This window comes from Osmerus eperlanus, chromosome 16, assembly GCF_963692335.1.
Source record: "Osmerus eperlanus chromosome 16, fOsmEpe2.1, whole genome shotgun sequence".
Taxonomy (NCBI): domain Eukaryota; kingdom Metazoa; phylum Chordata; class Actinopteri; order Osmeriformes; family Osmeridae; genus Osmerus; species Osmerus eperlanus.
Window position 1 is genome coordinate 2,581,735 of NC_085033.1, and position 27,974 is coordinate 2,609,708.

At 43.9% G+C, this 27,974-nt stretch overlaps 4 protein-coding genes across 9 annotated transcripts in view; 1 reads left to right on the forward strand and 3 right to left on the reverse strand.

Moving 5' to 3' along the window:
* Positions 1–30: 30 nt before the first annotated feature.
* Positions 31–6,803, reverse strand: LOC134035989 (serine/arginine-rich splicing factor 11-like). Of its 6 annotated transcripts, none has more exons than XM_062480636.1 (12): positions 6,516–6,803; positions 6,005–6,138; positions 3,522–3,637; positions 3,263–3,343; positions 3,046–3,095; positions 2,752–2,882; positions 2,565–2,643; positions 1,984–2,088; positions 1,663–1,752; positions 1,400–1,483; positions 1,020–1,227; positions 31–851 (listed from the first exon to the last, which is right to left on the reverse strand). In XM_062480636.1, the coding sequence occupies exons 1-12, from the start codon at positions 6,635–6,637 to the stop codon at positions 663–665; spliced, it is 1,389 nt and encodes a 462-aa protein (XP_062336620.1). In that variant the 5' UTR covers positions 6,638–6,803; the 3' UTR covers positions 31–662. The 6 variants fall into 6 exon arrangements, with proteins under 6 accessions (XP_062336620.1, XP_062336619.1, XP_062336618.1 ...); XM_062480635.1 differs by having other exon boundaries at positions 1,984–2,091; XM_062480634.1 differs by having other exon boundaries at positions 1,984–2,103; positions 6,516–6,802.
* Positions 6,804–9,031: 2,228 nt separating this feature from the next.
* Positions 9,032–14,003, forward strand: rpe65a (retinoid isomerohydrolase RPE65 a). The gene is made up of 14 exons (XM_062481127.1): positions 9,032–9,153; positions 9,237–9,319; positions 9,466–9,616; positions 9,835–9,942; positions 10,105–10,246; positions 10,520–10,667; positions 10,759–10,840; positions 11,732–11,864; positions 12,241–12,380; positions 12,504–12,633; positions 12,738–12,852; positions 13,000–13,094; positions 13,188–13,299; positions 13,391–14,003. The coding sequence occupies exons 1-14, from the start codon at positions 9,143–9,145 to the stop codon at positions 13,534–13,536; spliced, it is 1,596 nt and encodes a 531-aa protein (XP_062337111.1). The 5' UTR covers positions 9,032–9,142; the 3' UTR covers positions 13,537–14,003.
* Positions 14,004–15,970: 1,967 nt separating this feature from the next.
* On the reverse strand, positions 15,971–19,647 carry LOC134036460 (RING finger protein 11). Its single transcript, XM_062481425.1, has 3 exons — positions 18,965–19,647; positions 18,126–18,295; positions 15,971–18,040 (listed from the first exon to the last, which is right to left on the reverse strand). Exons 1-3 carry the CDS (start codon positions 19,085–19,087, stop codon positions 17,869–17,871), a joined length of 465 nt encoding a protein of 154 aa, XP_062337409.1. The 5' UTR covers positions 19,088–19,647; the 3' UTR covers positions 15,971–17,868.
* A 2,711-nt stretch (positions 19,648–22,358) lies between these two features.
* Positions 22,359–27,974, reverse strand: part of LOC134036218 (voltage-dependent R-type calcium channel subunit alpha-1E-like) — a 44,912-nt gene continuing 39,296 nt past the window's right edge. Inside the window, 10 exon segments of the mRNA XM_062481050.1 lie at positions 22,359–24,422; positions 24,556–24,725; positions 24,905–25,043; positions 25,543–25,647; positions 26,650–26,752; positions 26,890–26,996; positions 27,113–27,213; positions 27,320–27,427; positions 27,560–27,665; positions 27,769–27,865. Coding sequence (XP_062337034.1) covers positions 23,910–24,422; positions 24,556–24,725; positions 24,905–25,043; positions 25,543–25,647; positions 26,650–26,752; positions 26,890–26,996; positions 27,113–27,213; positions 27,320–27,427; positions 27,560–27,665; positions 27,769–27,865 — 1,549 coding nt within the window. The 3' untranslated portion in view covers positions 22,359–23,909.

Here is a 27,974-nt window from a genome sequence, read left to right on the forward strand (position 1 = left end):
CAAACACTGTACCAGGAGGACAGACACATATCACTCAAATGGTTTTTAATTGTATAAAAATGGTAACACAATACATAATTCTTGACAATAAGGTTAAGATCTACAGAACATTGTGACTGTGTGGGAGAAAAGCTAGAAAGCACCACAACAATCAAACCACTTGCTGGACGGGCTGCGGACATGAGCACGTACAGCACAGGACAGAAAAGTCATTGAGCTGACCACACATGCATGGAAAACCCCACAGCAAACTGCCGTTTTTGACCACCATATAATCTAAAGGAAAAAAGGAACATTAACATCTTGCAATTTAGCAGTGAAATCAATTTGCTTCTAACCAGCAATCTCTCAAACACCAACAAATAATATAAGATACATATTGCATTACCAAGACATAAGCTTATGCTAAAAAATACAAAGGTTGCACAAAGAAAAAAAAAAGGTAACCTTTTAATATAAAATTACAGAATATACCCTTTCACATATCTGTTCAGCAAATACGTCAAAATAATCATGTACACAACATTCACAGACAGGGACATAACTATAGGAGGCGGAGACATTCACCAATTTGATCAGTTTTTCTATCAGATGAGAGATTGAGATTAATGGATGGCGTTAGGTTAAAGCATGTTTCGGGGTGGGTGTGGGGCGCGGCCAGCTCATTCGCTGACGTCCATGTCTTCCTCGTGGTGATCGTCCCCGTTGACCTTGGCCTCCTTCGCTGGGGGACCTGTGCCGTTGCCCTCTACGGAGTTAGGAGACATGCCGGAATCATCCGAGTCCTTCTTCTCCTCCCTCTCCTTCTCGCTGTCGTAGCCTTGCTCCTCTTCATCATAATCCCTTGTAACCTGTGGAGAAAGACAAGTTAGCGTCAGGTTCCTGATTTCTTTTGTTGCCACGGAGCATTTGTGATCTTCTTGGCGACAGCTGATCGGAGCCACGTTCGCGAGAAATTCAAAAGCTGCGATGAAAAGGAAATCCATCTGTTATGAGCATCCCGCGTCACGTTCACCAACCTTTACGTCTCCCTTCTCGCCGTCAGTTTTCCTCTCGCGCTCCCTCTCGCGCTCCCGCTCCCTCTCCCTCTCTCGCTCCTTCTCCTTGTCTTTGCTCTTCTTCTTCTTGCTGGTGGAGCGTTCCCTCTCCTCCCGGCTGCGGTCTTTCTCGCTCCTGCGCTCGCGCTCCTTCTCTCTCTCCTTGTCCCTCTTCTTCTCCTTCTTATGCCTGCGGCAGGAGAGGGGACAGAGGGGCGGGGGTTTCACAGAGCTAGCATCTATTTATTCTCAAGCTACATGAAATGGGGACCACGTGTACGGCAAGGGGGGGGTAAACATTTCCAGAGATACCGACATCCGCTCCTGTAAACCCTTCCGATAAACAAAAGGAGGAGACCAACCTCCGAGGTGAGGGAGTCCTGGAGACCTTCCTCTTGGGAGACTTCTTGGGGGAGCGGCTGGCACTGCGACTCCTCCGGTGCCTCCTGTAAGTCACAAACGCAATTCCCACCGTGAGGCCGTGACCTGGGGGGGGGGCGTCTGAGCCGCTAACCCGGTCGGAGGCCAGGCTGAGGAACGGCTTGCCGGCCCTCTTTACAAAAAGAGGCAGGCCGCCGCTAATCTGCGGCCGCCCATCTGCCCCCGCGTCCCCAGCCGCACTCACCGGCTGGCGCTCCGCGACCTCCTGGTGGTGCTGTAGCTTTTCGGCGGCGTCCTCGAGCGCTTTTTCTCCCTCTCCTCCTTTTTTCTATCCCTGACAGTCAAGAAAGGGGGGAGGGGGGTTAGGCACTTGGCATGTCCAGGGAAGCATCCAGAACACAGATTAAAAGGCATGCGTGCCCTCAATGAATGTTTAGAGGATGAGGTTATCTAACCCAGTTCTAGTAAACTAGCGCACGGGCAATAAAGACTTTATACTTTACTGTAAGAATTAACATAAAGGGGGGGGGGGTCTTAGAAAATGTCAAATAATCTGCTGTCTGACCTGGACTTGCTTTGGGACCTCCTGCCTCGTTCTTTAGAGTGGGACCTCCTCCTGCGTGGGCTCTTGGAGCGCCTCCGGCTGCGAGAGTGGGAGCGGCGCCTCGACCTGCTGGTGGAGCGCCTGATCACACACACGGTCACAACACAGTCAGGGGCCGTCCCTAAACCCTACCCCAAACCCAGGCCCCGCCCCGGGTCGATTCGGATTTGAATTGCGATTCAGTCTTCTAGCGACTCACAAATTTCAAAAACAAAAAAAAAGTTACAATTTTTTTTTTTATATATATATATATATATATATTTATTTTTTATAACAACAAGTTTACTAAACTGCAAGAAAACTATAAATGTCAAGGTTTTGATGCATTGGGATTTTTTTCTTCAACACTTAACTGCCTATCACAGTCAAATAGAAACAAGTAACACTAAACAGCAAACTGGAATCAAGTGTAAGCATATATTGAATCGAAATTTGATAAAAAAAATCGTGAATCGAATTTGTAATCGAATCGTGACCCCCACAATCGATTGGAATCGAATTGTGAGGTACCAGAAGATTCCCACCCCTGCCGGGCCACTCACCTGTGTCTGGAGCGAGAGCGGGATCTTCTCCGTCTGGATCTGGACCGGGACCTTGAATGCTTCCTCTTGCTCTCTTTATCTGCAGGGTGAGGGGCAGATTAGGGGCACATCACAACTACGGTGCAGAACACGAGTGATTCTCCCCCCCCCCGACAGCCTGAATGTCAACAGAGCTGGAGCTACTTACTTCCTGGTTCGATGGCAGCAGAGATGAGTGACTGGGCCTCTCGGACTCTCTTCATGGCCTCTTCGATCTCTTTGTTGGGGTCCGGCTTCATGCACTGATTCATGTTCATCCCGGCAGTCATGTGATTCAGTCTAGAGGACGGTACACACGTCAGAGGATGATGACCCCATGACAGCTGGCTGACTTCAACCATCACTTCACTCTATACTGGCTTATATTTCATGTCAAAAGTTTTCAGGGTATAAAATATAGGTGTGTGTGTGTGTGTACAGCCTGAATGGATCTATAACTTACTTTGGGTCCACAGACGTCATGAACTTCAAAAGCTGGTCAGCGGCCAGAGACTGTCATTAATGTTGAGAAGACATTATACAACTAACAGTGACATTATTGACAAGCACAGCAGCACATTATCCCTGGTTGTGACTGTACACCATGGTTAATTTGATAGTGGCAAACTCAAGGTAACAAAGATGTGAATAGTTTGAAAGTCCAGCAAGCATTCGGTCACCTGGGGATTCATGTTGCCTCCTGGAAATCCAAACGCAGCCATGGGGTCCATGTTGGGTCCACCGAAAGGATTGCCTCCCATCTGCAACGCACCAAAACACATAGGCGAGCCTGTCGTTAAGTTGGGGTTGCTGCGTATTGGAAAGCAACATTCAAGTCGGCAATGGGTTAGGAACTTCATATACTATTCCAAGCCCCACCCCCTATAGCAAAGCGCCTGGCTACAGTTACAGCCTAGGCAGCAGATGGTGTGGACGTACTGATGGATTGGCCATTGGGTTTGGAGTGGGAAGCAGACCTCCTCCTGGTAGAATCCCTGCTACGGCATTAGCTGGAGCCAGCAGTGACAAAGCCTTAGCCTCATCTGGAATAACGCCTACGGGAAAACACAAGTGTTAGAAGGAGAACTGAACTGTCGCTACACTCCAACTTGAGGAGAGACATTTTCAAATGAAAGACAAAAGAAAGAAAAGAAAAACTGAAAGAGAAACAAAATGACTTTCTCAAGGCCAAAGAAAAAACACAAAAAAAACAGACTTTTCACAACTTCATACAAAACATTTGCAGTGGTGTTACTATGGTTACCTTCAAAAGCTGCTAGATCTATGAAGAGTCCCCTTTACTCATTTAATCATTGCAGTAGAATGAATACGTAGGGGGGGGGGGGGAGATATCACAGTATACACTACTCCAATAAACACTGCCAAGATGTTATCACCTGAACTTGTTTTTTAAGTCATGAACCAAACGTTAGCAAGCACAGCGGCTTCTCCAGTGGGGTGTGCTCTCAATTTTCATATTGATGTTTACAGAACAAGCGACTCACGGTGCCGGCTTCGCTACTAAAAGCACACAGAGAAAATCGAGATACACAAAACAAAAAGAGTTTCAGAGAAATTGGCAGCAATACTGTACAGGTTGACAGTTTCTACTTACCGGAAAGTAAATTGTCAGAGAGAAAACAACACTCAGTAAAAAATGGATACAGGTTTTCATTAAGAGCTGCACACTGTTTCTAAGTAGCTTACCTGTTATGGCAATTGGTCTACAACCAATGCCGATAACTTGCACCTTTTTACAGGAGTCAGTGTGGAATAATAAAAGAATCACTAATGACCTTGGTTTCCACCTTTTATAACAATGGGCTCAGGCAACTGAAAGCCCATGAATGTCTACTTTCTCTGGTAGAACGTACTGTAATTAGGATGCATTGGTTAAAACAAATTAAAATGATCACAATTGATTTTCCCCTAACACAAATGTTGCCTTTTTCAAGAAAGGACACACACACACACACACACACACACACACTCACAACATTTAGAAAAGGGCACACGGGAGAGAGAATTTAGCTGCAGGAGACAAAAGGGATGGGTGGTATTTTCAGCAGGGCCTGGCTTACAGGACTGGCAGAGCCAGGAAAAACAACTGTAAAACACAATAACAACAACAAAAAGACCACTGTTAAAGAGAGAGTACTGAACCAATGCCATGTTATGTGGAGTGGACATGTGAGACAAGTAACAAGATACAGCAACTTGTTAACACAGAAACAGACTGGTTGGCTAGCTTGTGAGCAATTGAGTGTATATTGATGATATAGTGGGTAGTCATTGACCAAATGCTGTTTTGTTTTTCCCAGGTCTCTTAAGTGGTCCACTGTGACAATTGTTTCCCAAAATACAGCCCTTAACCAGTGCCTTGGTGTGCAAATCAAACATGCCAGTGTATTTTGAGCAGCTTGTTGCTATGGGTTCTCTCTTACCATTGGGATCCAATTCATTGCGCAAAACAGACTGGACATTCCACAGTTCTGATTAAACACACTGGCTTAGACCATAACGTTACACTATATGACCATGTCATCTTGAATTCGTAATCAGACTAGATAAATGAGACCTGACAAATGATGCCTCTAACAGAGCTCATGTATTTGCATTGCAAAGCAAAGACTAAAAACACCTAGAGGAGAGAATGAGAGAAAGAGAAAGAAGAGTTGACACACAAAAGAGAGAGGGGGAGAGGGGGGACTTGAATGCTGGCTGGCCTTTTGTAATTGCCTACAGTCCCCTGTTGGCGGCTACAGGCAGAGGACCACTTTCAGCCATCAAGGAAGGGGGGCTCTGCTTTTGCCTTCTCCACTACAAAAATCACACACACAAATAACAGAGAGAAATTTAATGACGGATAGTCCGATATGGGGGAGAAAATAAAAAGAATGGTTAAACTTTTACACCATCAAGTTCACCTCTGCCTCATGAGGAGTGTCTGCCCATGGTAAAGGCGTGTTCAGGTCCCGGTCCTTAAAGAAGACTTTGGTATACTGTGATATTACTGGGAGGGATCGTTGGGCCTTGTTTTTTGAGTATGTCAAAATCAATGCATGGCACAGTTAGGTTAAAGCACACACATTGTGTGTGTGACCCATACTTGAAAAGGTTTCGTGGTGAGCAGTCGGGGAGACTAAAGACTTTATTTATGGCACCACAGTATACCAAGAGCATAGCAAAAGTCTAAGTTGAGGTGCTATCAACACCTCTCTTGATTAAAGCATATAGAGCAAGGAGAGTGACACTGATCACAAATTTAGGAATCCTTAAAATGATAAGTAGCTATATCTGAAGGAAATCAACTTCCCAAAAACACAAGCAAGACATTTTCTGTGATCAGTGTGGTTTCACTCTCCCATTAATACAGCATACAACTGATCACCATTGAAACATGGGAAACATGGGGAACGAACCTTCCGCGAAAGGGACAACTATCAACGCCCTGTCCACGAAGACAGTGTTGGTCAGATGCTGAGACACTCCTACGGACTCGGTCTCCTGAAACTTGACGAAGCAGACACGCGACGTCACCGGTAGAGGGGATTCGCTGCAGAAAATTAAAAACATTTGTATTGACAGGTTTCCAGGTTTAGCTTCACAAATACCAAAGGTTTGCTATTTAAACGGGGCCAAATGAAGCAATTTCTATAGCAGAAGACACGGAGGCGTAACTGTTAAAGCACTCAACTAATCTAGACCGCAAGATCACGATGCGCTTTCACCATTCACTGAGCTGGCACACAATAGACTGAACTCCTGGCCTAGGCCAGGCCTTGCTCTGGCCCTGCAATCCGAAACTCGTAAGCAAGCTAGCTGGCTAGCGTAGGAAATGTAATTTCCAACTCTGTTAAAAATGCACGGAAATATCGTCATAAACAGAACACCGACATTTCAAATACTAATAAATTGCAATGTATAACTTACTCTGGTGGAAATAATTTGAGTTCTTCAATGGTTCCAAGAAACCCAAACAGCATTCGCATCTGCTCGGATGTTGTGCTTGGCGACACATTGGTCACTTGAACAACGTTGGTTGTGCAATTCATTCTACCAAATAAAAAAGTTAAAATAAAGAAAAGGCTAAATGTCTATAATAGACGGAATATTCGATACTCGACGCAGTTAGTTGCCAACAATAGCTGGTTGGCTAGCTTGCTAAAAGCACAGCTCTCGGGACTGACAAAACCTAGCTAGCTAGCAATGCGTGTGGCTAGCATTACGTCAAGAATCAACGAGCATGCGCAGTATGTGAAGTGGGGATTATGTTATTGTGCAAATCTCTTAAACCCTCAACACTAGTTTATTGATTTGAATTGTGTAAGTGTAACGGTTGTTAGTAAATACAATATAAATCAAATTTGGATAAGGTTTATTTGGGCATTTTCAAAGTCTACATTTAGAGTCGTGCAAGCAGACAGCAAAGTGTTTGTTTATTTGTAAAAAAAAAAAATTGTATGAAGCCACACATTGTTTCTCTGTGCATTATTTATGGGGTGAGATTTGGGACTTTTTTGAATGAAAATAAAGACTTTGAAACAGAATTTACCAAAATGATAAAATAAAACATTAGTTGTAAACGCAAGTAAAACATGTTAAGTGTAAGTGTGCGCATATTTATATTGAAACCTGGGAAAACTATTATACTGTATTACAATTTCATTCTATTGAATTTAAACCTAAACTAACCTATACAATTAATGTTAATATGCATACCTTTCAAAAAATTGTGCCAATTTACGTTTGGATAGCTCATCTTCCTGTAGGCCTATGTCGCTTGGCCAGGTTTTGCATAATGCTCCTGCGTTCCACCTAGTGGTCGTTTCTTCAACATCCATTTCCCACAACAGGTTGTGAGGAGAAAGGACAAGGTTCTGGATTCAGGCAAAACACACTGCTTCATACGGGGCTCCGGCCCAGTCTAACCTCTGGTTATTAAATTTTGGGATCTGCAGAAAGAGATGCTTATATATTCAGATAAAAGTGGCAGCCGAGGTAAATACATTACTTAAACAGTTTTTCTATTATTTTTAACACTTTGTGTGATCAATGCCTTAAGATTGGAGTCACATTTGAAATGGACTTGGTTGCCCTGCTGTAATTGGCTATACGTTTGTATTATACTATGCTCTAATCATTCATTCTATTCTGTGCCAATTTAGGTCAAGAGTGGTTTATGTTAAGCTTTGCAAGAATGCTGTGTAGAGCCAACTTTTGTGTGTGCGTTTCAACAATAGGCTTTATATTCTCAGACTGATAATGACGTAGCACTTGTATTAGGTTCACAAAACCTTACCTTTTTTGTACTAGCATTCTTCACAAAACAACCAAGTTTTCTTTCTCTCTCTTGTTCATGACCCTGTTTTGATGAGAAATGTGCATTTATAAGAAAACACATAATGCCAAATGATCCTAACACGCATTAAAATATAACCCCAAAGTTTGGTTGTAACTCTCATCATTATGTTTCAAGTAATATGTCGTGTGATTAAGGCAATAGGTCCTTTTCATTAACACTTTATGACAACTACCTTCTAAAGCCATTTTTTGATAAACGAACAGTTAATAAAATAAACACTATAGCAGAGTTTCAGATCAAACACAAAATCACATGATTATACAGTGTTAAAACCCTCCAGCAGACAAGACTCAGTGGTGTTTGTTTTCCACATAACTACAGTAGGCCTGAAAAGACTTTTGTCGTTGTAATTAGCGGAGCCCAGTAAAACATTGGTAATTAGGCTACACACACTTTTTGTCGTCACATTTTCCTTGACTTTTTCCCAAGGGAGGGAGTAACAATGTTTTTTCTGTCCACAGACCATGTCCAGAGTAATCTCAACCTGGATTATGGTTGCGTTAGATTGACAAAGGAACCTTTGGCACTTGGACCAAAGAATGTTTCATAGACTGCCAATTACCATATTAAAGTAACATCATAGTAAACCTTGTGGGAAGTCTGAAACTTTTAACATCTTTGATCTGGATTGTGTTCCATATTAGAAATGTAAATTAATACATTTGAATTTTTAAATTTAAAAACTGTCCTTACTTTAGATTAACACTTATTTGAGCAATTCATTTTGTTTTTAAAGGATTACATGTCTTGGAATTCTCTTAGAGTATAAATATCTAAGACTTACATCTTACTTGCTGTAGATTCACGTTATACAAATCAACATGCTTTGTACAAAATCTTATGATTGTATCACATTTGGCATTGTTGTGTTGATGCTCACCTTAATTTATAATTTGTGATATTACAACACATAGGCCAGACAAAGTTCTAATTTGTGTACTGCTCAGCGTAATAAATCCGTTTTCACAGAGGTTGGGAATTGTGTCAATCAGCTAAAGATATTGCTACAATGGAATTCTTGTTCATGGTGTGAGATGATTGGTTGGTGGAAAGGTTTAAATTCCCTTAGGCAGTGACTCAGAACAGGCTACAAATATAAATACCCTGAACATATTCAGTGGTACAAGTCTCCCAGTTCTGAACTTATTGCAGGACACCAGCGTATGTTTGTGTGCCACCACACCAAGGAGGAACTATGGTCAGCCGGTAAATGCTTTTTTCTTAATTACTGAATTATTCTTATCTGATTGGTTTGAGTGCTTAACTGGTTGTTTACAATGTGGCTGCAGATTTGAACACCCTGCTGGTAGCTATAAGAAGATCTTTGAGACATGTGAGGACCTGTCAGAGCCTGTCCCTGCGACAGTCACAGGTTTGTTGATCCACACCTATATTACATCATGTGAAGATTCATGCATACGTCTTGTAACACATGCATTTTATATTAAAAAAAAAGGATGTCTGAAAATAGTTTATGGACTACTGGACTGCTAAAGCCAGATGTGTGGGTGTGTGCAGGTCGTATTCCTTCCTTCCTAAAGGGGAGTCTCCTGCGCCTGGGCCCTGGCCTGTTTGAGGTGGCAGATGAGCCCTTCTACCACCTCTTTGATGGTCAAGCCTTGATGCACAAATTTGACTTCAAGAATGGGCAGGTCACCTACTTCCGCAAGTAAGCAGACACTTCACATGTTTGGACACTGTCTATCAGACAGTGACATGACGTGTTAGTGGCGTGTTATGGAAACCACAATTAGATTTGTAAATCGAGCATGTTTTGTCTTCACTCTGTTTTTCTAAAATGACTCCACTGACTTACACAGCCTCTTATTCATAGCCTCTTATATATTACAAAGTTCTAACGCTTCCTTGTCTTGATCTTTCTCTTAGGTTTATAAAAACAGATGCCTACGTGAGGGCTATTACAGAGAAGCGTGTTGTGATCACTGAGTTTGGAACATTCGCTTATCCAGATCCCTGCAAAAACATTTTTTCCAGGTTTGTCACATGTTGGTTTTGTCATTTGGTTATTTTCTATTGTAATGGTCCACGGCACACTATATTTGCTCATTTAATTATTTAAATTCCAATTCTCAGCTGTAATTTTTTAAAATGTATTTGATTAATTCTTGCATATGCGTGTTTTCTGCGTATGTGCAGGTTTTTCTCTTACTTCAAGGGTGTTGAAGTGACAGACAATTGCCTGGTGAACGTTTACCCCATTGGAGAAGATTACTATGCTGTCACTGAAACCAATTACATCACTAAAGTCAACACTGACACCTTGGAAACCCTGAAGAAGGTCATGTCCTATTACCTAAAGAGAGCTATGCACAGATATCGTATTTCTTTACTCACTCGTCCAGATTAAATCTCCGTTCACCTGTCTTAAAACATAAAGCAATGAACTTCTGATCTCTTTGTTGATGTTCTATCATGAGATGGAAGACTGAGAAAGGAATTCATTGCATGCAAACTGAATGGACATGACATTTTTGGCGTATTGTAGAGGGACTGTTCATCTTTCAGTTGTCTGGCTAGCCTGTTCACTTGCCAACCTTCCTACCATACACAGGTGGACTTGTGTAACTATGTTAACATCAATGGAGTGACAGCCCACCCGCACATTGAGAGAGATGGGACAGTGTACAACATCGGCAACTGCATGGGCAAAGGAGCGTCACTGGCCTACAACATTGTCCGAATGCCCCCTACACAGCCAGGTGGGTTGTCCCTCAAACACGAAATCTAGAGCGGAATTCTCTGGGACACCAAGGTCGCTAACCTGTACCCTGATTGGGAATGTTTCCTCAGACAAGTCTGACTGCATTGAGAAGTCCAAGGTGGTGGTGCAGTTTCCAAGTGCTGAGAGGTTCAAGCCCTCCTATGTGCACAGGTACAGTTTGTGGCTCCTCGAGTTTCAAGTTTATTGCCATTAAAATGACAGGTGCAGACACAATGACATTCTTTGGTCCAGCTCCTCTTAAACCCCTAGCACCCTATCTAAACCGCTAATAAATAATCTAAACCTCAAAGAATCATTCCTAACCTATATGAGCTACTATACTTAACGACAATAAATATAATAGGCTATGAATAAGAGTTTACAAAATTAGACTAACACAGAATAATTCACCTGACAACTGAAAATAACCTAAACTGAGAATATTAACTAATAACTAAGAATAACCTAACAATACGTACATTTAAATGGAGGTAAGTATCTTGTTCGGTCAGATGGGTCAGTTCAGCGGGACCAGCTGGAGCAGGAAGAGGCAGACACCTCAGGGGGTGGGTGACAGGGGCAAGGGGTGACAGGGGGAAGGGGTGACAGGGTAACAGGGTAGGGGGTTGTCCGGTGTCAGGGGTTTAGTCTGGACAGGGGTGGCCGATGGACTGCTGATCGTTGAATATGTGCACCGCCTGGTGGACGAAGCTGTTGTGGAGCCTGTTTGTTCTCGTCATGATGCGCCACCATCTGGAGTCTCTCTCTGGTAGGCGGTGGGCCAGATGACAGGCGGGGTGAGGGGTGTCTGTGGTGAAGGAGGTGGCTCTGCTGCAGCAGTGTGGGGTGTAGAGGTCCCTGACGGCCGCTAGCTCTGCACCGATGACCTTCTGCGCCGCTTAGTAGAGCCTTCCTATCCTGAGCGTGGTGTAACTGTACCACGCTGTGATGCCTCTGGTCAGGACACGTTCAACGATACAGCGGTGGACGTTCACAAGAATCTGTGTGTACCTCAATAGTCTTTTCAGGGCTGCAGTGTTGAACGTCATGTGTTTCTTTCAGCTTTGGCATGTCGGACAACTACTTTGTCTTTGTGGAGACCCCTGTGAAAATCAACCTGCTCAAGTTCCTAAGTGCCTGGAGCATCCGTGGCTCCAACTACATGGACTGCTTTGAGTCCAATGAGACCCTTGGGGTAAGCACCATGGTTTGATGTGTAACCTGAGACCCAGCTATTTCTTTATTCTCCACCGTGGAGGACATTGGTTTCAGGTTAGCACATTTGGCATCCATCCATGCATGCCACTGCCTTCACTTCTGATCACTCAAATAATCTAGTTGACTGCTGTTAGTGTTGTTATTGTTTTCCTTGCAACAATTTCTTTTCACCTCAAACACTTCTGCTATATTGAAAACCTACATCTGTAACAGTTGTTCTCTAGGTTTCAGTAGGATGAAGTTGACAGTGGATAGATGGTGACATTACATATATGAATCCCCATAATACATTACATGGCATAACTATCATGTGATTTAATGTTATGCTGTTTAACGTTTGAAAATTCTCTCAGACATGGTTTCACATCGCTAAGAAAGACCCTGGAGAGTACATCGATCACAAGTTCAGGGGCGCTGCCATCAACGTCTTCCATCACATCAACACTTACGAGGACCAAGGCTTCGTCGTTTTTGACTTGTGCACATGGAAAGGGTAAGTGGATGAAGTTTGCGCCTTCCCATTGACTTTAATGAAGTAAATATATAGATAGATAAATAGCGTACATTGATTTGATTCACAACAACACAACCTTCCTTTGTTCCTGACGCTCTGCAGGTTTGAGTTTGTGTACAACTACCTGTGGCTGTCTAATCTGAGAGCCAATTGGGACGAGGTGAAGAAGGCGGCCATGATGGCACCTCAGCCTGAGGTGCGCAGATACGTCATCCCGCTGGACATCCACAAGGTAAGGTTGAAACCTCAGGAACAGCAGCACCCAGGAATCATCCACCGACGGCCACTGATGACGTTCTCCTCTTCACGCATGTGCACTCTGGGGGTTGTTGACAGGAGGAGCAGGGGAAGAACCTCATCAGCCTGCCGTACACCACGGCCACAGCAGTGATGCGCGCTGATGGGACCATCTGGCTGGAGCCTGAGGTTCTGTTTTCTGGGCCTCGCCAAGGTGAGAACACGCGTACCGTCACGGAAGCTCATCCACTTCCACAAAATGAGCTGTGATCCCATGACTACCTGTTGCATTAGACGTGGCTACAGTCTTTCATGATGGCAGACAGGTATTTGAGATTACTGTTGCTATGTCTTCTGGTAGCCTTTGAGTTCCCCCAGATCAACTATGGGAAGTATGGCGGAAAGAACTACTCCTATGCCTACGCACTGGGCCTCAACCACTTCATCCCTGACAGGGTAAGCTACAGAAAGGGTGTGATCATGAAAATGAAACAAGCCCTTCAAATCAATCGTCAGGCCTTGGTGACCTTCGGTTTTGCCTGCTTGTAGATCTGCAAGCTGAACGTGAAGACCAAGGAGACCTGGGTGTGGCAGGAGCCGGACTCTTACCCCTCCGAGCCCTTGTTCGTGCCCAACCCAGATGCTGTGGACGAGGACGATGGTATGTCATACTCCTGCTAGGGAAGGCTGCTGGACTGTCATGTGGGTGTTGGGTGTGGATTTCTGACCCAAGGCCGGTACTGTTCTCACAGGTGTCCTGCTGACCATTGTTGTCGCCCCCGGCGCTGCCAGACCAGGGTACATGCTGATCCTCAACGCCAAGGACCTGTCAGAGATCGCCAGGGCAGAAGTGGAGTGCAGCATGCCTGTTACCTTCCACGGAATGTACAAACCATAGAAATGTACCGTGGAAGCGACAGGAAACCTGGCTGTTCTCAGGGTGAAAGTGTAGTCATTCCAGGGCAGTCAGAATACGAAGCTTGCAAAAAAATACAAAATACGAGTGAATAAGGATCTGGACTCACAGGATCAGGATAGCTACAACAAGCCATAAAGAGTGCATTGATGCCAAAATGTGTTACTAGCTATTTTGTTTAAATGAAGCCTGCTTAAATTTAGGGCTTTGGTATGTACCCCCTGTGATTTCTCAGTGACCCTACTGTGTTAAAAACAATGCTTCACTCACAGCCAGAATGGCGTGCTATTCATGGAAATCAGTGCATGGGTTCACATGCTGTGCTCTTTAAGTACTGGAATAATAAAAACATCGAATCAACACAACACCCTTTTCATTGAAAGTTTGTCCGTTATGCAGATGCAATCAAGATTTGAAAAAATACTAATACAATGACTTGCTTTCTCATGGTGAATGTTTTTTTTTTTAGATGGTCACAGAGATTTGTTTCATCATAAAGAATCTGATTATGTTTCCACTTGAATAAGGGGAGGCCTTGAGGCCCCTAGCCCTGTATTTCATAGTGTTGCTTCAGGGTAACATACTCTTTTCCCCCCAGTATGACAAACTTACAAAAGACAGTCACCAATTAAAAATGCTCTTTGTAAAAGAAAGGAAGTAAAGGAAACCAATAGTGTGCTTACATTTGATCACATGATCACATGACTCCTTTTTTTTAAACCCCTTTCCTTAACATATAGCATTCACGGCAGCCATGTTTTTGGTGTACCCAAAACTGTCAAAAAGGGGCATTTTCCTGAAGATTTTCATCAACTAAAAAATATTTTCACAATCTTGAGTAAGTTCTGATTTGATTTGTATAATGTTTTTATATTTCCATCAAATATTTATTGAGTAAATTGACAAAATAGCTATGTTGCCTCAAAGCAACAACATGCAATAGTGGACTGAGAATTCCATGTAGCCATGCATGTTTATAAAATGACACAGATGTCAGTAAATCAATAATTATTTTATTAACTACCACTACATAACTTGTTTTGGAGATTAACATGATAAATAACAATATTTTATACTTTGTTTATTGATTTAGCTATTGGTAGTGTCCCGATAATGTAAGAAACACATCCATGTCAGTGGATGTGCTTGCGTGCATGCACCCACACATTCATGTACACAGGTGTATCTGTGTTCATTTCCATTACCCAATTTAATAAAATGTTCCTTTTTCTGTGTTTAGAGAATGAACACATCAATGTTCTATGGTAAAGGGAGAGTGAGAAGTCAGACACTGAGAAAAGTTAACACCTGAGAAAAACTGCTTTTTTGACTTCCACACACAGTGAAGCTGTTGACCTAATGATACAAAAATCATTACTTTTTATCTGTTTTTTTAAATACAATGAAATTGAAATGAAATGCCAATCTCTTTTAGAGCCACTGTGTGAATTCCTAATGTAAAAATTAAAATTAAAATTAATTTTGTAAAAGTTTTTTCCTTTGTTGCGCGTTGTTGCTTGTAGGTAACAAACATCCTCTAAAAGTATCATTGACAGCCACTGTCTTGTTTTTTCAGTACAGATGTTTCCATTTATTGTGTTTTTTAATAAGTACTTTCATGAAATGTGATAAAAACATTGAAATAAATATGAATCTTCAATAAAATGTATTTTTACCATTTACTACCGTTATTGCATGTTGTTGCCCCAAAGTAACATACTCAAATGTACCTCACCCCCACAAAATAAATTAAATTTAGTGTTCAAAGGCTTATTGTGCACCATAATAAGTACAAAAGTCTGACCAAATAATTTTTTTATCCATTATTTCATAAGGCATGCAGTAGGGGGCTAGGAACGATGTTTTGCAATTAATTCCCTTCAGAAGATCTTTTTTTTGGTTGTCAAAGTTTCTCAATCATAATCTTGCTAACCAAGCAGGTGACATTTTAAGATGATTACTTGGGCCGGTGGTTAATTACACAAACAAGAGAACAAACAAGCCAAACAAGCGTGTTGAAACTCATGAAACATTTCAGCAATGGCAATGACAGATCATCATAATTCCTTTAAAATCCTTATGTGCACACTGTATGGTCTTAAAGACTCTGCAAACACCATACCGACCCTGAACAGCAGTTATTCTGCACTGTGTTAGTGGTCTGATCCAGGATATAAAGTTGACCCAATTCAGATTAACCTCTACTAAGCAACCAACGTTACTACACTGGCAATGTAGATGTGAGGTTCAGCTAATGGGGCAATGTCAGATGGAAACTCCTTTTCATTGTCCTAAAGGAAAATGTATATATGATTACTTGTGACATGCACATGTACACAAATAGGTATTTTTAAGGTTTATGTTTAAGTTTGTTCATATACTTTATTTATTACAAACATGAAAACAGTGACAAGGATGACCGACAAGTGTGCTTTCTTGTTTATTGGTTTTCTTTACATGAGGGCTAGTTAGCCTCCCAAAAACAAAGATTACAGGAGATAACATTTATTTTTAGTATCCTGCAGAACTTAAATGAAGAGAAAAACACTCCAAACCAAAAAAGCTAATTGAAAAAGTGTGTCATCTCCAACGTCGATCACACTTTAAGAGAAACATCTCTCTCACTCTGAAACTGCAACGGGACAGAGGTTTGCAAACAGACTCAACAGTGTACACTAATAGTGAAGGTTGTTGTCTTAGACACATTACACAATGGTATCACACAATCTAAGACGGCTACACAGAAAGAAGGTATCACTACTAACATATGCAACACCTCAAATGGAAATAATTGCAGCATATTACAAAAAGGCAAACAAAGATGTAACTGTAGAGTCTCTTTCTGAACATACCAACGGGGTATTGATTCAAAGGGGGTTCTGCTTGTGAGCAGATCAGATTCCGCTTTTTCTGCATCTAAATGTGGGTCTTCTCCAACCTCTGTCCCTTTCCTACCATTCACACACGGCTTCAAAAAGCGAAACAAAACAAAGTCACACTATCGAATCACACAACTTATAAGTCCAGGTGTTCAGGCTTACTTCAATGTGGTAGGTGACCAACGGTAGCACTGACAAAAGCATTTGAGTGTTCTGTCATTTCTGCATTGCGGAAAAAAACAAGAAATCATACTGATAGTGCAAGGTTATAGTTTTATATATTAATATAATGTTTTCCGTTATTGTCCTATAAGTAAAGTGCAAATATCTGGATCAGATAAATGTGTTTGCAAGCATTCCTAACTTTAGACTGATCCTCCTGACCATGCACAAATGAGCCCTTTACAATTGGTCGACAGCTATTCCACTCCACCTATGTTTAACTCACCAACAGTACACAGTGCTATAAAGCTCTTAATTTTCTTTTCTGGTCATTTGGACTAGCGTAAGGGGTCCCATTATTGTCCACCTAGCTCTAGCAGTGAAGCCATTGTGGTGTAACATAAAAACCTAATGAGGACAAAAGGCTAAGCTAAATGTTTACATACATATATCTCCCATTTAGACACAATAAAGGATGGACATTGGGCGATTTCTGCAGTGTGCAAATGTTTGTTGTTGTCGATGTTCAGGATATTAAGTTGTAATTCCTATATACTGTACACCGATGTAAAACTAACACAGGATATTCAGTCTGCTTACCTACATATCCACCATGTAGGCCTTTTGGGGGAAATTACCTTTGATGATGAGTATGCACTTGGTCTTATTGATGCAATTTCTGAAATTTGACAGGACTTCCCTATTGCCAAATACAGAAGGTGGACAAGTATCTCATTTACACCTACTAATCATGTGGTCACTAATCATTATGACTGACAGACAAAGAAAACCACTGAGACCTGCTCAAGCGGAACTGCATCCCAACACAAACTCCCACAACTCTTCATCAACACCAAGCTTATCCAGTCTTATAAACTTTCCGGAACACGCCCCCAACCAGGAAGACACACAAACACACAAGTCACACACATACATGCATGTATGACCTAAACAGGCAACTGTCTTATCGAGATTTGACTTCGGCTGGCCTTCCCTGCACCAGCCAGCCCATGCCGTCGGATGGGCCAGCATGTTCTGCATCACGAGTGTTAACATAAGTCTCTCATCTAGTCGACAGCCTCAACAACTTGCTGCATCTCACACTGTACGTGTGAGGCGAGAGGGCGGAAGGAGCGGGCAAGGCTGTATGGGTGGGGTGTGTGTGTTTGACTGAAGTGTGTTTCTGAAGAAGTGTTTCTGAAGGCGGCCCTTTGGGTTGCGGTGGGTGGGGAGAGGGTGGTGGGTTGGGGGGGGGGGGGGGTCTGGCGCAGGTTCAGTTGGTCTCGTAGGTGGAGAGCAGGGCGGCGTCCACAGGCTCCATGCAGGAGGGACAGGTGAAGGAGCGCATCAGCCAGTCGTCTATACAGTCCATGTGGTAGATGTGCATGCAGGGCAGGAACCGGATGGGGTCCCCGTACACAAAGTCCATCATACAGATCACACACCTGCAGAGAGAGGCAGTGGTTAGAAATGACCATATTCGGATGAAGGTAACGGACCTGGCCCTCAACTTATCCCGGGGACGCTTACTCTCTGATCTTCTTCTCCGAACCGTCGCGCCCGCCGTCGTACACACCCCTGGGGAGGTGCTGGATGAGGCCGATTCGCTGGGCGATACGAACCTGCTCCTCCTCTGTCAGCTGGGTGGCCAACCGGGCCTGGCTGGGGGTGGGGTGATACATGGGCATGTGGGCCTGCTCCTGGATCACAAGTACAGAGGGATGTCAGCTACAACACAGCAGTATACAAACCCATGGCAAGATCAGTAAACACTTGGGAGTGGCAACATCATGAGAGATACAGTAACTGTGGTGTACGTAGCATTCATTCCATTGCACACCAACTGCAGAAAAAATGCAATGCAGGCATTTTGGCCAGTTTTAAGGAAAAAGCATCTTTAGATTAAATGGATCTGTTAACTAGAAGTATAATAATAATTTAAAAGAATGCTCTGTCTGGACATTCTTGGCAAGCCTGTTTGTAACACATTTGTGAGGGTGAAAAGCAGTTTGGCCACAAAAAGTGCAGAGCATGTTTTTTCTTTGTGTGGATATACAGCTATTGTTGAAGGTTGACGAAGACTTAAATGTTTCCTTTGCAAATGTCAAAGTAAAACTGGAAAGCTTTTAACACAACTAACCTACCTTTATAATATAGCTAGTTAAGCCATGAGAGTTAGGCATGGGTCACAAGCATGGAACTTAAACATTATATATCTATTTTCTTATACTTCAGTCTATCAAAACTTAAATAATTTTATTGTAAATGTAATTCAACAATTTTGAACGCGACATCATTAAAAACGATTCCGCCCAGTAAACGCAGTTTTAGTACTTCTTAATTAACTTTAACGTTATCTGAAGTCTAACCTGATAAGGTGGAGGTGGTTCCATGTCTGGGTCTGTCCCGTCACCATAACTTGCTCTGTCTGACTGGGATTCGTGAAGCAAAGAAATATCGTCCGACGTCGGCGATTTGAGACAATTGCCCATATCCTCTTCTTAATAGCCCTTGTATTTCTGCTTAGCTACCTGGCTAGAACTAGCTACTACAGACCAATAGCTTGTTAAACTTGCCGTTGTCCGTTTAGCTACCTGGCTAAGATACAACTCTCTCCTTTTTCAAATTAAATGACAATGGTTATTATTGTTAAACAACCTACTAAGCTATCCGATACATGTTATTACGAATATAACCGAGCACTAGCGTCCGAACATCCAGCGATTCCTAGCTATTCAACAACATTATTACGATCATAGCATCTGAAAACAAAGGACCCTGGTGCTAACTAGACTAGCTACAGCTACTAGTAGCTGGTTGCTACTTTTTCACTTGCTAGCGACTTCCTACGAGACTAATGTCAGTCATTCCTCGGTTTACGACTTCGAATAGAAATCGCCCACCTAACAGCATCTGACAGCAACAAGCCTTACAAAGTGATGTTTATGCGAGCATAGGTCATGGTCTCAGTTGTCTATTGTCAAATAAGGATTTAATCATGTTCTCTTTTTCAACCCAGGACAGCTATCCGTCCATTGGATATGACGTAAGGGTTTTAATGTTGTTGTGCTTTGTCAGGGGAGAGTGCGTTCTGCCAGAGCCCGTCTACGGAGAGCCTAGCCACTCCCTATTAAGCCCCATTGTACCTAATTTGGTTGCAGTTCCACCAGAGGTGGACCACCGGGGGTGATCGCCGGCATGATGTAATGAGTGCAAAATGAATGGGAGTCTATGGAGCTAGACGGCTAAATTTGTCTCAATATATAAGTTCTTTGGTGGAACTGCAACCAGTTCAGAACCCGGAAGTTTCCCGAGAGTGACAGTTCTCCCCATATTAGACGTTCTCTGCTTCTGCGCTTCCATTGGACGGCTGCATGAGACGTCACACCAACAAAACGTGTACCAGTGTGTGAATCCCAAAATACTGTATGTCCACAGTATATCCAGTACGTAGAAGTTTGCAAGACGGCCATACCTATGCAGACATCCCAACCTGCAGAGACTCATTTCCGGGAGGTAGCTCCCCCGGACGCAATCAGGACGTGCGATATGCACCTATCTCTACCAGAAATGACCATTAGACAGTCTCTCGCTCGCTTGAAATACAAAATCCCCAATTTCCGGGAGATTGTACAGCATTTGCGGGCGTCAGGGAGCCGCTATTGAAATGCGGGAGACTCCCGGACCTTCCGGGAGACTTGGGATGTCTGCCTATGGGTCATTGTTCTATACACGTTTTATATGTGTGAGTTCATAATGTTTCAAAACAACTTCCCTAAGCAAATCTACACACCCTTCAACCAAAACGTCATGGTTGCTCAATGCTCCTACCCTATCTATGACAGCCTTAAATTTTGCTGAGGGAAAGTCTAATATCCTTTTCCACCAGGAAGCAGTTATTTGTAAAATGGAAATAATTATTGCCAAGCCATTTGTGCTATTCAAATATAACAGTAAAAAAAAAACAGGCTACGGGCTAGTTTGTATCCACCTTACAAGGTGCAACACCTTGAAAGCAAGAGCCACAGGGTGTAGCTACCATTAAAGTAACATTACTGGTCCAGCATTGAAGACCCTCCTGTGTGTTTTGCCTGTTTTTGGAAATGTTGAGCGATTCAGTGCAGTAAATTATTATTGTTGGCTACTAGCTTGGGCACATGATGTTAAAAAAAGACTCAGATTTTTTTCAACATACTTTTCAAAAGATTGTAGTCACTTAATTATTTACTTGTTTTCAAAAGAAAGTATATATTTGTTTGGTCAATTAAAATGACCTCAAATTGATGCAAAATAAAGTGTAGACATTATAGGTTGTGAAGCACTATTGTAGCTGGAAACAGCAGACCTTTAATGAAATATCTACTTAGGTGTACAGAGGCCCATTATCAGCAAGCATCAGCCGTGTTCCAATGGCACTTTGTGTTTGCTAATACAAGTTCATCATTTTAAAAGGCTAATCGATCATTAGAAAAACCCTTTGCAATTAAGCTAGCACAGTTGATAACAGTTAGGCTAATTAAGCAACTATAAAACAGGCATGCTTTAGACTAGTTAAGTGTCTGGGAGGCTACAGACTCTGGATGCAGGGTCACAGGGGAGGCTACAGACTCTGGATGCAGGGTCACAGGGGAGGCTGCAGACTCTGGATGCAGGGTCACAGGGGAGGCTGCAGACTCTGGATGCAGGGTCACAGGGGGAGGCTACAGACTCTGGAGGCAGGGTCACAGGGGAGGCTGCAGACTAGATGCAGGGTCACAGGGGAGGCTGCAGACTCTGGAGGCAGGGTCACAGGGGAGGCTGCAGACTCTGGAGGCAGGGTCACAGGGGAGGCTGCAGACTCTGGAGGCAGGGTCACAGGGGAGGCTGCAGACTCTGGAGGCAGGGTCACAGGGGAGGCTGCAGACTCTGGATGCAGGGTCACAGGGGGAGGTTGCAGACTAGATGCAGGGTCACAGGGGAGGCTACAGACTCTGGAGGCAGGGTCACAGGGGAGGCTGCAGACTCTGGATGCAGGGTCACAGGGGGAGGCTACAGACTCTGGAGGCAGGGTCACAGGGGAGGCTGCAGACTCTGGATGCAGGGTCACAGGGGGAGGCTACAGACTCTGGAGGCAGGGTCACAGGGGAGGCTACAGACTCTGGATACAGGAGAAACTCATATACACACATATTTATACATATACACATATATATGTACATACACTCATATTTATACATACATAGGCCACACAAAAGTATGCCCTTGACACAAAAGTATGCCCTTGTGTCATACTAAAATATATCTAAAATATTTAATATAATATTTAGAACTAGTACATTTTGAGCAAGTAAAATGAGATGATATGAACTGAACAAATACTATACTGTATGAATTTATAGTCTTTACATGGAGTTTGTATGTTTAGAGATCTAATTTCATGTTTACCTTTCATGGTTTATAGATTATTTTTCTTACATCTAAAGGCAATGACTTTCTGAATGTTTGATTAAGTACTTTGCTGGTATTTCACAACTTATTGAGTTATTTAATTGAATGGAACTGGCAAGCTTTGATAACAAATTGTGTGTTTTAATGATGCATGAAGTACAAGGATGTGGCACAATCCACTCTTGACCTTGCATTTGACAGTGATGGTTACTGCATTCATTAATAAAGCCAAGAATGTTTTAGGTCCACTCCCTTTTCTTTCCTATAACTAACAATCAATACAAATAAAAATATATACTAACTAACTAATGACATCTGAATGAAAATCACTGTAAAAATGTTGCATGAGATTTTTTTAATTCATATATACAACTATTATACACATATAAACCAAACAACTGTTTGCATTCCATGAACATTTGATTCAATTAGTGTTTTTGGTTAAGTGAGTTTCACAATTACCCTTTTCAGGCAAATAAAACATTTACAACCTTTAAATAACATTCCATACACCCCTCTATTCCTTTTAAAGCAGGTGAGTTTCAGTGTGTTTTCTCTACATCTTATAGCATGATATTTGTACTGTACATTATTAGTAAACCATCTCAACAGGTAAATTAGTATGTTGTGTTAAAACATCTTTCTACAGTCTCTGTGTATTTTAATTCATACCGTATATTCACATTGTGGAATAAAAATGCACGGTAAACATTTGCAGATGGAATTGTCCAGAATGAAGCAGGCTAAATCAAAAGTAGAGAAAAAACAGACAGCTACATTGCACAATATGCTTTATGAAATTATTCCACAATGATGCGGAATATAAAATGGTAATTAAGCAGTAACATATTATCTAAAGATAATAACTAATGGGCATTATGAAATAGCCAAAAATAAAACCAGAAACAAGAAAAGTCCAAGGAACAAAAAGAAATGTGCTTGCTCATGTCACTTGATCAACAATGCTCCTAAGCCAGTTTCTGTTATTTGGTCCTGTGTAGCCCAGCTAATAAATCACAGTTTGGTTCTTTGTGAAGGATGCATACTGCTATAGAAGCCAATTACGTAATTTTGTGAAAGTGTCGGGGGTGATTGATTGACTGCTTGGTGAAAAACAAGCATATAAACCATTTATTGCTGACAATAGAGTCTAAAGGGACAATAAATATGTAAAACTGATTACAAAAATGTCAGTAACTGACAGTTTTTGAAACATTTCGGTATTCACAGCATTTTTGCAAATCTGTTCCTGCTTTGGCCAATTCCCTTTGTGATTAAATGTCAACAAATGACAAAAACCAAGGGGCAGGCCGAAGCAGAAACCCACATAACTGTTCTTCCAACAGGTTTCAGCTCCAAACAAGCTTTACAAATAGTATTAAACAGTTAACCAACATAATAGATCCTTTATATGTTGCCAGTTAAACTGGTATGAAACTCCTTCTATATGGCCACATATATCTTTCAGGTAATTGTATGACAAATCACATGTATTTACAAAACCATGGCTTTAAAAGTTATTGTTTCTCATTATTTTGCACATAGTAACAAATTCACACACTCCACAGACACACTGTTAAGAGCAACACTGAATCAATGTTAGAGAAACACCTTCAGAAATGGCAATACCTATTGACATGAACCACATTTCTATCCTTCATTTTTTTTTAACTGTATATCAAAGGCTATTCAAGGTTTTAATTATTACTCTCTATTTATACAGAGTAGTTATCAAATAAATAGTCCTTCACTGTGTGAATTTCAATATGATTCCACTTTCAAGAGGTGAAAACCATAGTTTTGTTTGCAATAATAATGACAGTGTCCCTCCTCAGCATCCCAGTAGAAGGCTTGTCCCTAGCAGCTTCTTCATGTACCCTCCTCTTCCTAGCACCTGTCATCCTCCTCCGTGTCGCTGAGGGGGCCTGTGACAGAGACCGTTTGGGCCAGGCGTTTCCGGAAGTGTCCGTTGGGGACCTGCCAGCCGGTCCGCGAACGCGGGTGGGCCGAGCTGACAGTGTTGGAGCGTCCCAAACTGTGGGCCACGGCCGCCTCGAAGGTGAGGGTCTCCATGTGGCCGGAGGGGTCGGGGCTGTGGTCATCCTCCTGCATGGCCAGGTAGGGCTCCGATGGATAGCGACGAGGGGGAGAGCGCCGGAAACCTGCCCCACTCTGTCCCTTCCCTAAGGCCCCGTCTCCGTGCCCCCAGGATGGCTCCCCGCGCCTCTGGGTCTCTGGGCTGCCGCGCTCGTCTTGGCCCACGGAGGGGTGTGTGCGACACACCAGAGGGGAGTAGGAGATGTGCGGGTGGGAGCGTGTGGGTGTCTGGGACAGAGGCCGCCGGCCACTAGGGGTGCTAGACTCAGACGTGGAGGGTACCGGGCTGTCTGAACTGTTGCCCTATACACACACACACACAAGTTAAAAGAGCTCAAACTGTCGGATTACGTCAATTTCAGTCACATATTACAGCGAGTCTATTCTTGATCTAGGTTGCTGTGTCATGGGAGCAAACAGTGGGCGTGCCTGTTACCTCTTTGTCCAGAGGGTGTGTCCGGCCCGCGCTGGAAGAGAGGGACGGCTGCTGATTTCTTTCCTCCGAGTTGCAGCGGGACGTGTCCGGGGAAAGGAGGTGACGACGCTCCTTGGAGCGCCCGCGCTCCTTGTCCCTGCCCCCCTGCTGCCAGTGGTCCGAGCGCGAGACTGCACAGACGGCGAGGGAGGGGGGGGGGGGGGTGGTGGGGGGGGGGGGGGGGGGTTGGGGGAGTGTGAGAGTCATACATCGTTCCGTGACGTAAAATGAAAATGAAAACATGCAGCGTTGTGAGTTCCGTTATGACTTGTGTCCAGGGATAGTTTGGGGCTGTCCAGGGACAACTGACCTGCAGCCTTGTAGCTCTTGTGGCGCGGTCGGTACAGCCTCTCAGGGCTGCTCTTCTCCTCGTCCTGCCACAGCCCGTTCACCCGCTGGTCAGCAATGGTAGATAAGGAGCGCTTCAAAGAGCCCCCAGACATATCCTTCTGTACCACACACAAACACATACACACACACACAAACATACACGCACACGGACATACAATACAGAGGGAAAGACAGCCAAAGGCCACAGAACACAGTACGCACAATGGTTTTATTACTGTATGAATTCTGCATACTTAGATCCATGCAGCATTTCATTCCTCACACGTATGCTCCCTGTTGCAGGGGAAACCACCGACCAATTCTATGCATCCCCGTGCTCAGCTTGCTCATGTCTGGAGACCAAAACCTAAATGTCAGGTCGAACGGTAACCTAACACCAAACCTCGTCTTCAGCCACTAACAATGGAAAACAAAAAGCCCTTGAATGACCCCTCTACAGGCATCCAAACACCAAGACACAAAAACCCCTTTATGATTTCCATCCGAGGGACCCGAGAGTTCAGTCCCGGTCCTTGTCACACTCATGCACATCCGGGGGACGCGGGCCAGAGTTGGCTGGGTCCCTGGAGGTGTGTGTGTGTGTTCAGAGGGCAGTACCTGTGGATCTACAGCCAGGCGGGGCATGGAGGAGGCTCGCACACACAGGCCCCTACCCAATGGGAGCTCCAGTGGGCCCCAAGTCAACCCACTGCACCCCCCCACCTAGGTGAGCACACACAGAGGGAAGACATGGTACACGTCAGGCTGCTCCATATGTGGGGCGGTCTGTTTATCAGGTCCCAGCCCAGGAAGGGTTTACAGCTAGGGCGTGGTCGAGAGGGCGAGAAGAGAAGCTCGCTACATGTGTATTATGTATCCTATATATGTATATCCTCCAGATACGACCTGCAGGTGCATGGAGGAACCATGGGCCATTCAGTAAGAAGCCATTCCAGCCAGGGAGAGACATAACCAACGACAACAAGCCGACTGAACCCGGGTGGAAATTGTTTCCGAGGGAAGCAGGAACCGATGGCGAGACGGTATACAAGAGAGAGACTGGACACAGGAACAGCAGAGCAGCAGCAACAGAAGCGCATCGCTACATCAATATAGGGGTAAGGAACGACACAGGGGCCTCAGGGATCCACAGGCATGCACCTGGCCATCAGCATGACCCAAACAAATCTACCTGCCTCCAAGCCACTCACAGTACTCCATGGTAGAAGTTGAAACAGTGGAAGACAAACACCAATATCTGAAGTGAAACTTGACAGTTCCCTTGGTAAACACTGCAGACCAGTTCAACCAGAAAAGCACAGGCAGACACAGCAATTTGGCCGCACTTCCGAATGTCGCTGGATTAACGTTGCATAGAACAAAAATAAAACAAGAATGTCGTGTTCTGGAAAAGCACCGGAACAGAACCTCAACATCAGCACTCTAAACAGACGTTAGACCCAGTCTAGGTACATATTATCAAGGCGTTGCTTCAAGAGAATCTCGAGAAAGATGAAACTGTTAAAGCAAGGCTTCGGCATGGAGGTTCTCATCTCATCACGTTGCTCGATATGTCACTCATTCACATGACTGAGTAGCTCGAATCTCTTCGAAGGCTGCTTCGCTTGTTTGTTGGTTAAGTCTAGTAGTAGTTGTCCCAGTGTGCCAGGAGGTTGAGACTGGGGGATGTGTGGCTTGTGTTTGGGTCTAGTCTGGGCTCCTCACCCCAGAGAGCTCCTGCTTGGTGTCCAGGTCTGGAGTCCGAGGCTTCATGCAGAGTAGCTCCTGGGGAGAGATTGGACTCAAGGCCACAAAGCCTCCCCTGGTCCTGCAGAGGAACAGGAGACTTAGAGGAAGACCATAACAAGTACTCAAGCTATAGAGTACAAATGTGTCTGCGCTCACACACACGCACACGCTGTTGTGTAAACCCCAACCAGACACACACACAGAGGGTGAACTCACAGTGCCGACCCAGCGCTGTGGGGCATGAGCGAGAGGGGCTGGGTGTTGGACAGGATGTCCTCGGGGAGGGTGGAGGCATCCAGACTTTTGAACATCAGACTGCTTTTCTGCAGGGACCAAGCAACACAAAGTTTGGCCTTTCTCCTAACCCCAACCATCCCCACTCAAGAGACTCAATCTTCTCCAAAAATGACAGATGGTGTGTGTGTGTGATGTAGCTGACCTGCGCTTCCACTTGCTGTCTCAGCTTCTTGGCTTTGTTTTGCTTGAAGTAGTCCATTATCATCATGGAGGCATATATCTTCCCAACGGTCATGTCAGTATCTGGAAGAGAAATGGACCATACAAAGACACAGACACACAAAACAGTCTGGTCAATGCCTGCGTCTATGGTCGATCCTTCCTGCTGGGTCAGTGATGTGCTGCAGACCTTTATTGATGGGCACCAGTAGGTCCAGGGTCTTCTGAGACAGATATGGCCAGATGACACTGATCTCCTTCTGCAGCTCAGTGTCCAGGGCTATGCGGTCCTCCCCTCCTAAACACACACAACCATACACTATTCTGTAGTCCCATAATCCTGTTACTTATGATATACCGTTCATGATATGAACTACAACTCCCACAAAGCAGAAGGTTATTTCCTTGTGTGGTTGGAACGACACCGGACCTCTTGCGATCTTGACCTCCAGGGCAGTGCGGATGAGAGACATGAGCGTGGAGGTGAAGTGGACGGACATGTCCTCATCCACTGGCATGTTCATCAACACCAGCCTCTTCAGAAAGAGAGAGAGACCAAGAAAGAGCAAGGGTCAAGTGGAGAGATGTTGACAATGACCTTGACAGTAGCTACAAAACGTAGATAGGGTTCTCCCTCACCTTGTAGGCCACCTTGGCAGGACACTTCTTCCCCAGGCCCAGTGGGGGGGACATGTGTGTTAGCATCTCATACATGGCTGTGTAGTGGATACGGCCACTAACACAGCACAGCAGGAGAGGGAGAGACACCACCACACACAGACACTGGGTTTAGAATAGCAGAGGATTTGGTAGTGGTGAGAGTGTGTGCGTGTGTATATTTGAGA